The sequence below is a fragment of the Nelumbo nucifera genome, chromosome 7 (genome assembly GCF_055504915.1).
Source record: "Nelumbo nucifera cultivar China Antique chromosome 7, China Antique-T2T, whole genome shotgun sequence".
Lineage (NCBI taxonomy): Eukaryota > Viridiplantae > Streptophyta > Magnoliopsida > Proteales > Nelumbonaceae > Nelumbo > Nelumbo nucifera.
Genome location: NC_142655.1, coordinates 8,698,985 through 8,711,352, shown reverse-complemented (window position 1 = coordinate 8,711,352; position 12,368 = coordinate 8,698,985). Strand labels below are relative to the sequence as shown.

The following is a 12,368-nucleotide window of genomic DNA, read 5'->3' as shown; positions in this document are numbered from 1 at the left end:
AATACTGATGTATCACAGTTTTCTAGAACAAGACGCTAATAAATACCACCAAAATGCCAAACACATCCCCAATTTGTTCAATTAAAAAAGAGTTTCCCTTTTGATATCCCTCCATGTGATTTGGCTATCGAATCACTATTTGCTGATGGGTTGTTGTTTTTATTTTTTTATTTTTTAAAAATCAAATTACTGGCAAACAGCCCGTAGTGTTTCTCTAATTCATTTCTCTCATAACATGATTATGTTTTTTTTTTTTTTTTTCTCATTTTACTCCATGGAACACACTCGTCCGTTCCATGGCAATTGTAAGGCACTCTCTATCTCTCCCAGAAACCTGATCATTTCGAGGGGATAGCCGGATAGGGATATGACATCATTTTCAAAATGTAAATTGAATAATCATCAGCCTACCCTCGCTTACTTGATTACTTTATTTATCCCCTTAGAATTTTATAATTTTTATTTAAAAATAGAAAAACAAAGCACAGGCTACTCATAACCGACGCAGTTTCCTTTTTATTAGGAAACATGTAATTATTGCCCTGTAAAGTATAGTCATCTTGTAACACCAACCCGCTTATGGTTTAAGCCATGGTTTTTAAAACTGACTCGGTGCTGAATTGGTCAGGGGTCCAGTTATTAATCGAATAGTTCAAACGATCAGCTCGTTCTGATAAAAAAAATAAAAAAATTTTGATAAACGGTTGAAATCATTCGAATGATAAACCTGCCAGTTCAGCAATTTAATGACCAAAATCAACGGTTTTGAAAAAAAAAATGATTTCAGGAAAAAACAAAACTGATCAAATGACCAGTTCCCGGCTTTTTCAGTCCAGTTTTAAAAACCATGGTTTAAACTAATAACAAGTCAAAAGCTAACCAAAGTGCCAACAGGCTAATTGGTAAGATCACCAGCTGTTTATAATGGAGACTTTGGATTGAATCCCGCCTGCATCAGGGTTGGGTGGTTATTTGGTCAGGGGAATGTGATAGACTTTGCAAACCCATTAGCACCAAACCAAAGATCCTACCTTCAATCCAAGCATATGCCGAGCCACCCTTGGCCAATCTAGTTTTCCATTTCATGGACAAGCTGGGCTTAATACCTATAACAAGGTTATAATTCGGGCTTGATCTCGGTCCAACTCAAACCCCCAGCCATTTCATGTTATATAACATATAATATTGATATAAAATTTATATTATACTTCATATAATGGTCGGTCACCCCTTATTTCGGATCATGGTTCCTGGGTGGTATGAAAAAATTTTTTATTTACTTTAGAAATACACTTTGGCTTCTTTTTTTTTATCCAAGAAATACTTTTGCTCCTTCACGGTAGGTGACAAGGCCACGCCTCCTTCCACTTTTCGATTAAGTTGCTTTACATCCACCGTGAATAGGATTAGCTGGAGACAAAAATATACACACTCGGCTGAACTACGGACTACTTGTCACGGTTGAACACGCTACAGCTGGGTCCTAGGTATTGCCTATTATGAGCACGGGTGTGCATGAATTTATATCCAGCTCATCCGGACTGAAATTGGGAAGCCTTTTCTTTCTCTTTTATGAAAAGAGCTAAAGTCAACTCATAAGCTCCAGAAAAGAGGGCGTCATGCGCCACGTACTCTGTTATCAGTTCGGGTCTCCTGCCAATAAAACCAATATGATCCGACAAAGAACATGCATACATGGTAGTGTTAGAACGTTTTTATTGCAGGAGATTCTAACCCGTGTTTTATCGGTTGAAGCAATCCAAGCAAACCATCGCTTCAAGCTTAAGATTCCCTGATTTGGATGGTAGGGATTTGTAACCGATAAAACGCTTCAACCTTATCCCAACGAGCCACTGCATATGCACATCGGGAATATCTCCCTTGATATTCGTGAGAGATGTTCCCGATATACAGTTGCATTGGCTGATTGAAACGTAGTGGGCACCCTGTGTTGGTAGCTGATCCGACCTCTGATTTTGACGCGCGACCCGTCTACCGAATTAGTTTGCGAAAGCGGTGGGCCGTGGGCCCCAAGAAAAGAATTCCTCTTGCCCTCTTAATATTGCCCGCATGGCTAACTACCTTTGTTACGTAGTATTATAGTATCTCCTTTTGTTATCTGACTCAGAATTCATAAATTGATTAAAAAATAGTACCTGTCTTCGCCCAGCCTCGCTCTCTGCCTCTCCACCAATTCTCTCCCTCTATCGCTCTCTCTGATTTCCCCTTCCTTCGCACTTCATTCTCCGAGTCTCATTTCTCCTTCTCCAGAGCTCTCATCGTGTGTCCGACAACGCCATGGCGAAGAACATTTTGGTAACGGGTGGTGCCGGCTACATTGGCAGCCACACTGTTCTTCAGCTCCTGTTGGGAGGATTTAAGGCTGTCGTCATCGATAACCTCGATAACTCCTCCGATATCGCCATAAAGAGGGTAGCCGAACTCGCTGGAGAATTCGGCAAGAATCTTAGTTTTCATCAGGTTTGGTTCCTGTTCTTTGTTGTATACGTTCTTGTGAAAATGAAGATGTTTCTGCTTGATCCTTGTTCTGTTATTGTTTACAAAACCTAAATAAGTCTGATTGATGATTGTTTTAACTTGTGTGGACATAGTTTGTCTATTGTTTAGGTGTTTGAACTTATCTTTATAGCTTGCAATCCCGAGATTGATATGCTGATTTACGTGCTTAAGCTAACGTGTCGGTTGATTAGATGTTTGATCAATCACTAAAGTTAGCAATGTTCGAAGTGGATTACTTATTTCACGGTTTTTGATTGAGAATAAGTGAGCTCAAATTCTTCAATGAATAGGTGTTTAATTTGTCTCCATGGCTTGCAATTTTACAGACTACATCATGTATCCATGTATATGTCTGACGCCGTGAGTTCAAATCATTATTTAATTTTGTGTTTCATCTTTATCTGCAGCTTAATCTATACTTAGGTGTGATGTGACGATTTGAGATTGATTGCTCAATTGATTAGGCCTTTGATCTATTTCCGTAGCTTACATTCAATAGATAGGTATACTGATTTGAAGTTATTGAGCTTAATCCGTCACTTAAAGAAACCTTTACAATGCAAGAGTTTAATATGCAAATAGTTACGGCTATACTTTGCCATGTGATTTGTTAAGTCCAGGTTTTGCTTAGATCTATTAAGAGGAAAACTTAATAGAAAAGGCTGCATCATCCTGTCATCCACAAGTTCTTTTCCCTGATCAAAAGTAGGAAAATGTGTTGTGAGCCTTGTAATTTGGTTAATATGACACCTGTACCCAATGGAAAGATAAATAGCAATCTTAAATGATCTTGTTCTCAATTGAACCGGATCCCAAAGTTCTGCCAGTATGAGGGTTGCACCTATTATCAGACAGACTGCCCGTAAGGTATAAGAAAGAAATAACCATCTCATGTAATCAAGTGATTGAAAGATAGATCTATATCCTGTACAGTCCTGCCCTGAACATTAGATGAAAGAATATCTGGGCTGGTTCACAGGGTCTTCTGGATTAAATAGATCAGGGCTTGACCATGCATCTCTCTCCACATGGTTTAGCTTTTTGAATCACTTTTTTTATTGTTGCTTTCAGGTTTTCACATATATATTCTCTTTGCATAGATCATAAAGCTCTCTCTGAAGCTTACATCATTAATTTTAGTTTTTTAATTCATGGATTTTTGAAATTTCCAGGAATTGTTTGTCTACCTTCATTCAGTTAGTTCTTTTAAACATGGTTTCTGAGATTTCTAACTTCTGTTCTCCTCTGCAGATTGACCTTCGGGACAAAGCTTCCCTAGAAAAACTTTTTTCTTCAACGAAGTAAGTTACTATTACAACTGATGAACATATTCTGTTTAATTCCCAATCCTTTCTCATACTCTGCTTCTGTACAATAGGAATCTTGACTTTGATGAGTGCCTCTAGTTTGCATCTCTTGTAGCATCTACTATCAGAGTTTCACAGTTGATGGTATTTCTGTTATGTCAGAAACCACCTTGCTCTCTTCTCAATCATTTTAATATAATAGTTTAAGTAGGGCAGAGAGTGATTAAAATGAGTTGGACCATGATGTAGAAGGATGGATTGGATAAAAGGGATTGTCTCAGTTGAAATTGAACTATTGGCTTCCTGAACTAGCATTTGTTCACAGTTACTGTTATGAAACCAAGGGAATAAATGAGGTGGCATGTAATACAAGAAGAAAGAAAGATATTACCCCCATGATCCTCCTGATATTTTGAGACTGCCATGACAATCAGGGCTTGCTAAATTTCCGGTCAATTTTAGAAGATTTCGAGGGGAGGGGGAGGACTATCACCAGCCTATTCAGTAGTTATGGAATTCTGAAGAATTTCAATCTTGCATCTCTTCTTCAATCTCCAAGTGACAGTGGTGAGTAGTTCCATCTTTACTTGATGCTACCCAATAACCATTATCAAGTGTACTGATGGCACTGAGAAAGTGTTGTGGCAGAGGATAGGGTTGGGGTGATGCTTGTGGTATCTTTCAGTTTTATTCTTCTGGAATCAATACAGAGTACCCAAAAGCGAGCTTAGCATATTTAGGTGCTTGGGTTAAACCATGTAGACAGTGCTGAAGGAAATGCTTTGTGACAGTGGGCTTTCATGTTGCAACACATATAGAAGATCCTAAACAATGGCCCTTTCTGTAGCATTGTCTTTTTTTCACCAATGGATTTTATGGCTCATAAAATCATTTACATCTAGTTGAGTCATAAGGATGTCTCTTTTATCAATTCAAACTTCTTGAATGACCATCTGGACAACTTGTTGTGGATTTGATTTAAATTTTTGATAGTCCATTTGCTTCAGTCAACTTTTACTATGGTTTACAATAACAAGGTTAAGGATTTTGATACTAGGCTGAGATGTCTATGTGACAAGAAATTTTATTCCATACCTTAATTGCATCAATTTAGTGCTACATATTTTTATCTTAACCTTTCTGCTACATTATAACATTTCTCTCATCCTCATCCATGCTGCAGTTTTGATGCTGTTATCCACTTTGCTGGATTGAAAGCCGTTGGTGAGAGTGTTCAAAAACCATTGCTTTACTATAATAACAACATCATTGGAACAATAAATCTCTTAGAGGTCATGGCTTCCTATGGGTGCAAGAAGGTACTGCTTTTCTCTTAAATCAGAAAGCAAGATTTGAGAGGTTCAGCTAGGATTCACTTGACTGTTGAATCAAATTTTAGTGTCCTTAATCGATATTTCCCAATTTTAAGAATAAATGAAAAATAATAAAAAAAAAATTGTGACCATCTCAGTTGTAAATTTGTCTGGGTGCAATCCCAGCTGTAGGGGCAGAGTCAGGTCTTTGAGAATTTTGGTTCTCTCTGACACTGGTCCTCGAGTTATGACAAGAAGCCTTAAATCTTATTATGTCACATGACTCACACCCAAATACGTGTTTTTCCCTTACACTAATATTAAATCTCTTGAAATCTTTTAGCTCGTTTTTTCTTCATCAGCCACTGTTTATGGATGGCCAAAGGAGGTGCCTTGTACAGAAGAGTTCCCCTTGAGTGCAACAAACCCATACGGACGAACCAAGGTATTGTATGACAACCCAGTGCCAATCCCTTTATGATGTGTAACACTAAAAGAAACAAATGTTGGTAGGGCACATACAAACATGAGGAAAAGGAGTGCAGATCACCTGCCAACAAAACACGTCCCAACCCTCTACCAACATGATCTCACACCGCACATCTCATACATGGCAGGTCCCACTTTTATGGTGGGTCCCAGTCTCATGGTGAGATTTCGGTGTTAGATCAGGTTGATAGAGCGTTGGAACGTGCTTTGTTGGCAGAAGATCCCAACTTGAGGAAAAGGACATCCGACTTATATTTTGTTTCTGGCCCTTCACTCTGTCTAGTGTCTGCAAAGGCATTTGAGATGTGAACCTTGAAACATGAATCTCCAGTTGTTCATGAAGCATGAATGAGCTGAGGCATAAGTGAGGCATGTTCCACATGAACATATGAAATGGATTTAACAAAATGATAACTAAAAACAATTATTCAGTTTTTTAAATTTAACTTTCAACTGTCAAGTCCGACCCTGATAGATCATAGACGTGAATTACACATTTACCTTTTCACAAAGAAACACATAAAAGAGATAATGTTAGAAAACAAAAACAAAAAGAAAAGTAATATCTATATTTTATTGTATGCTTGTTTATGAAAGAACGTTTTTATGTGATGTTTATGCCTTACTATTTAGGCAAGTTAATTGCCTAACCTCTCACCTTGCCACATCATGGGTGCCATATACTGAGCCAAAACTTTCTGGATGTCTATATTTTCTTTATCGTGTTTCCTGTGTCTTCTTTGTGATTGACATCATCCTTTTCTGGTAACAAAATCTGCTGGTATTGATTCTTTCAGCTTTTTATTGAAGAGATATGCCGTGATATCTACCGTTCAGACTCTGAATGGAGTATAATATTGCTTAGATATTTCAATCCAGTTGGAGCTCATCCTAGTGGTTATATAGGTGAAGATCCCCGTGGGATTCCAAACAATCTTATGCCCTTTGTACAGCAAGTTGCTGTAGGCAGGCGGCCTGCACTGACAGTATTTGGAAGTGACTATTCAACAAAGGATGGCACTGGGGTATGTTCCTCTTGTTCTGTGTATTTTGTTTAATTTTTAATCTTTCTTTAATTGAATTTAACAAAATATGTGTTTTCAATTAAGTAAACAATGTAATGTTCATTTATGATCTTAAATGAATTTTTCATGTTGTCATAGAAATATTCAACTGAAATATGTTAAGATTTTTTATTTTCAGTTTGAGAAAGAGGTGCATTTAGTGCAAGTTGATTTTGATCATTTCTTGAAGTCCACTTTCACTCCTTTTAAAGAGGAGGAATGCTCCTTTTCACAGTGATGCTAAAACAATGTCACTCAATGTTATCATGAAAGTCTAAAATTTCCTAAACCATGGAAGACATGGCCTTATTATCCACTGTGAAAAGGGTCATTCCCTTCTTTTCTTGCTGCCTTCTAAGCTTATATCCCATCCATTACATCCATATTTGGAATTTATATGTTGATACATAAAGACTTTTGTTCATAATTACATGGATTCCATTCCTGTTCATTTGTTTTCTTTTCTTTTTTCCCTTGGTAAATCTTTTCCTTCCATAGAGAGCATGTCATCTTGAGATTTTTGTCTCCCTCCAGGTGCGTGATTACATTCATGTTGTTGACTTGTCTGATGGACACATTGCTGCATTGCAGAAGCTATTTGAATCTAAAATAGGTTTGTATTAGGATGGCCTTTTTTACTGTTTTCTTCATTTATTTTTGCCATGTATGAATTATATATTGGTTTACTTATGGAAATCATACGTAACTTTCTCCACAACCTTTGTTTCATGCTGGTAGAATTTGAACCAACTGGTAGAATAACTGCTTTATTGGCAGCTTTCATCAGTCTGAGCCTGCTAGGAGTCCCAGAATGTGTATTCACTTGGCATTTGGCATATAAAAAGTTTATCACTAGTAAACAAGAAAAAGCTATGGGTTACAAAACTAAAACTTAAGCGGCATATAGAATAAATTAGTTCTGGAGTATGAAGTTTACTCAAAAGTCATAAGCTTACAAGCATCCATGTTTTACAATAAGTCCAAGAATAGAAGGGATAATTGCTTGGAGGCAGAATCAGATCCCAAGTTCATCTGTTTCACATAATGCTTTGGTTTTAACCCCATTTTCTTGCAGTTAATTTCAGATCTCCTTGTTTCCCTCTATCTGATTCCTTCTTACTTCCACTTATGCATGATTTACAGCCAAATTTTAGTAAAAGAATAAAAAATAAATTTGTAATTCTGTGTGAATGAGAAAGGAAGGTGATAATGATTAAGAAATAAACAAATATTAAGTAGTGGAGCAGGGACCTGTAAATATTCATAAAATGTGTAAAGAACACTAATAAGGGTTACATGATATGCTTTGAGAGGAAAAAACACCAATCAAGAAAAGCATCAGTTGTTTCTCTCTGTTTCCATTTTAGTTATAGATCATTGTAATGCAATGGTCCATATCAATTAGTTTTAAGAAATATTAATTCTTAAAATAAGTGTAAAAAGATTAGGATTTACTTGGTACAAGGTGTAAAGGAATGTCAGATGAGTGCATGTGATTGGGGACAACTACCTAGCGGATTATATTAATGCTGATGTACAGGTTACCTCCTGTGGACTGTTTATGATGTAGGACTGGATAGGATTCCTACAGAATTAAAACTTCTGGTGGTCTAAAGAGTAGAGCACAGAAATCAAGGAGCTTATTTGTTGATAAAGGATTTCAGATCTAAATAGTAATGGTACAAGACAGTTCAAGAAATGTTGCAGGTTGGAAACTTTCAGGAGTTGACATTGTAATGATAGAAAAGCTGGCCAGAAACCATAGCTTTAAGAAGACTGAAGATTTAGAGAGAGATCTTCTAAAAGATATTAGAAGAATGGGAAGCAAAATATCATCACCTACCCATATACACAAAAAATGCCACATGCGTGGCTCCCAAAAGCGTGCTAGGAATTTTAGATTTAACAATTGTATTGAAATGCTATTCTGTACAAAAAAATTGCCATTCAAGTAAATAATATTGAGATCCTTACTAAATTGGTAAGTGTATCAGAAACAGTTTTGACTATTTGCACTTTTGCACCTGCAGGCTGTGAAGTATACAACTTAGGAACTGGAAAAGGAACATCAGTTTTGGAGATGGTTGCTGCATTTGAGAAGGCCTCTGGACAGGTAGCTTCATAAAGAAGATATTTAACTGGTTATTTCATAAAATCCTTGCAAATGGATTTTGCTCCTCTTATGGAGATTATTTTATTTTCTTCTTTCTTGGTTTCACATCTGAAAATGTTCTTGTCTCAGAAAATCCCCCTGGTTATGGCTGCAAGGCGACCTGGTGATGTTGAGACTCTTTATGCACTAACTGACAAAGCAGAGAATGAGCTGAAATGGAAGTAAGTTTGGACCTAATATGTATATAAATAAATCAATTTGATTTATGAAAACACTAGTATATTAACATTTATTGCTTTGAAGAAAAGTCCGGATTATTTGTCCATATAGATTGAACTTATTCAACAATCAACCTGCAAATAGTTTGACCTTGATTGATGGCTTCTTGGTGTGGGTTCTACTTGATGGGGCACCACCCAGAATTAAACTAATTGAAGATCATAGAGGTAAAACAAGATTGCTGAAGAAGCAGAACCAACGGGGGAAAACTTGATACAATAGGCAGTTAAATGTATCTAAATTATTCTGATATTTGAGTCATGCTCCATCAAGTGATCATCTGCTGGTTGAACAGTTCAGATAAATGCTCAGTTTGGACAGAGTACAAATACAAATATGTACAGTGCAAATACATACACAATAATACAAAATACAAGATTTTGCACTCTACATATTTGTAGTCATACTCTTTCCAAACTGAGCCTAAAGAATTGCCAGGTTGTATTTGCACTAATTTTTTTCAGTGTTGGAGGCTTTAGGATGATATACATTTCATCCCCTGTATTCATATGGATGTTTCTTTATATGTTGCCATCTATTTTTTATCAACTAATTTCTTTGCAGGGCAAAATATGGGATTGATGAGATGTGCCGGGATCAATGGAGCTGGGCCAGCAAGAACCCTTATGGCTATGGATCTGCTGACTCCACCAATTGATCAGAGTTTGGGTATAATCTAATAATCGAACCACGTGATGATGAAATCATTCTGCAATGCAAGGCATCGGTAACATTTTTTGACTCATGTTATAGTCAAAATGAATTTGTATGATTTGAGGATTCCATGAAATGAAGGACATAATGAAATCTTGTCATTCAAGTACTCATTTGTTGTCTAATTAATGTCAATTGCATTGATCCAGTCCAGCCAATCACGGAGTACTGTTTCATAGTTTCTTTTCATCTGCTGAATTCTATACTTACTAAAGATTTTGTTTCACCATTTGGCATCCTCATAGTGTCATACAGACTTTGCCAGGTAGAATTTGAGATGTTAACCTGTTAGACGGATGGTTCATCCAGTCTATGCAATGCATTCCTAATTTCCTACAAAAGAACAGGCTAAGCCATAGCTAACTGGAAAGGTACGATGTGTTGAAGAACTGGAAGAATTAGCTGAATGAAACCCAGTGAGGTGGCTCTGGAGTCTGGACGCTGAATTTGTCACAAACATATCCGTAGGTTCGTATGGTTCAGGACCTCAGGTCACCTCTTAGTTCTGTTTTTCCTTATCATATCATGGCTGAAGGTGACCAAGTGTAACTATGATTGAATGGATGAATCACTTTTCTTGATGCTTGAAGTGGAGTGGTACATTTTACCAAACAATAAGAAGCATCAACAGCCACTTTGGTTTGAAAGAAAAGGTAGGGAAACTGGGAAAGGTGGGGAAATCACATTTTCCTTCAAACCAAACACAGCATTAAAGTACACATACGAGTTCAACCTTCATCGTTATCTCTGCTTTACGTGACTTTTGCCACCGCAACCCACGAAACATGGTATAAACCTGACCAAACAGTGCTTGGTTGCTTCGCCCTGCTGCTAACCTAATGATAACTTTTAGTCCATCACTAAAATCAGAAGCATCATTAGGAATTAAATTCTTAGCCGTGTTATTGACTATTGATCGTAATTGAACTCAAATGAGTCCTAACCAGCATCAGAATTGTTGATGCTCGATCACGCATGGCCGAAGTATTTCTTACGGCCTACGTACATACTCGAGCATCAATTCTGGTCAGCTACTTGGACGAAGCATTTCTAAGGGTAGACGATGAGTGAGGAAATTTGTGCTTTGAGGATTTTAAATGAGCTGCATAGACTCATAAATCATGATATATATCTGATACTTTGAGTCTTTGACTTGCTTTTTGGTTTTGTTTTGTTTTGAAAATAATTTTTGGGTTTCACCAAAATTACAACTATATAAAAAATTAATATTTTTAAGGGAAAATTCTTTATCGGTACCTTGACCTCTCGGGATTGTGTCAACTGTAAATTTCCTTTACAATAGGTCCTTATCCTTATCCTTTACAATTTTCAGAATGTATTTATGCATTACTCAATTTTCAGAATGTGTCTAATAGGTCCTTATCCTTTACAATCCGTTGGTTAATTTTGGAAATGTCTACCAAGTGTCATCTAATTTTCTTTATCTGTCATTTCCACATAAACCAATTTAAACAAAACTCCTTTCATTTAAATCTTGATTCCAATAAATTATGTTGTCGTTTCACCTTGACTCCTAGCAATCTTGCTTTTCCGTTTTATGGAATGATAAATTACTGATTACTGACAATGAATTTGTGGTTAATGAAGTCAAATCAAAACACAAGTAAATTCTTAAAATGAGCAAAGAAAAAACTAAGTTATACCATTGTGAAAAAACATAAACAATCAACAGAATCTTTCCCTTGTAAATGCTAAGATCAACATCATTTCCCCTTGCATCCTAGTTGAGATACGAAGGTTGTAGCAACTACCCAAGATGGATTTTAGAATATACGGGAAATTTTCACTAGTTACAAAAATTTTTCTTTAAAAGAATTAGAATATATAGGAAATCGTAGCAATGGTGGCGGTTTCGACCGTCGTTGGAACTTGGTCAGTTCCCAACACAGTCATTGGTTTGTTCAAATATATTCTTTGCACCATCTCAGTTCTTAACACCGTCGTAGCGATGGCACAGCTCTTCAATCTCAAGATAGAATGCAATGAACAGTGTCTTCTTTCAATGGCAGTTTTGATATTTTAAAAGTTTTAAGTGGTGCATGTCATTACATGATATAGAAAACTGATGGACTATTAATGACAAGGACCTATTAGACACATCTGAAAGTTTGAGATACTATATAAACAAATTTTGAAGTTCTGGGACTGATTTGACACAACCCCTAAAGTTTAAGGTAACAATCAAGAATTTTTCCTATTTTTATAAAAAGTGATAGAGGTATGGTAGCCTATTCAAAATGCATGAACAGTTGACAAAACATTACATATAAATATATAAGGCCGCATTGTTTCCGATATTCATCTTTTACATCAATCCGGTTTAAAGGTGTTAAAAAGGAGACCAACCCTTATCCCATTTACACTGTTTCTGTTTGGTGCACAACGATGTAAATGAGGAGGTAACTTTTTGTCAGCATCTGGGTGATATACAGCTGGATCCTTGAGAACACCGTTATCAGAGCAGAAAAATAGTGAGAAATAAAAAACAGATGAGAATGATGAGGGCATATCTGAGAAGAATGCATTTGTTCCTCGCATCCTTGAAAAA

The 12,368-nt window shown here is 36.6% G+C and overlaps 1 protein-coding gene across 2 annotated transcripts; it reads left to right on the top strand.

Moving 5' to 3' along the window:
* The first annotated feature begins 2,089 nt into the window (after positions 1–2,089).
* LOC104613436 (UDP-glucose 4-epimerase GEPI48-like) lies at positions 2,090–9,923 on the top strand. Of its 2 annotated transcripts, XM_010281257.3 has the most exons (9): positions 2,090–2,481; positions 3,772–3,821; positions 5,011–5,146; positions 5,484–5,585; positions 6,427–6,654; positions 7,228–7,306; positions 8,724–8,806; positions 8,936–9,027; positions 9,650–9,923. In XM_010281257.3, exons 1-9 carry the CDS (start codon positions 2,299–2,301, stop codon positions 9,741–9,743), a joined length of 1,047 nt encoding a protein of 348 aa, XP_010279559.1. In that variant the 5' UTR covers positions 2,090–2,298; the 3' UTR covers positions 9,744–9,923. The 2 variants fall into 2 exon arrangements, with proteins under 2 accessions (XP_010279559.1, XP_088748273.1); XM_088892147.1 differs by lacking the exon at positions 5,484–5,585.
* Positions 9,924–12,368: the final 2,445 nt, after the last annotated feature.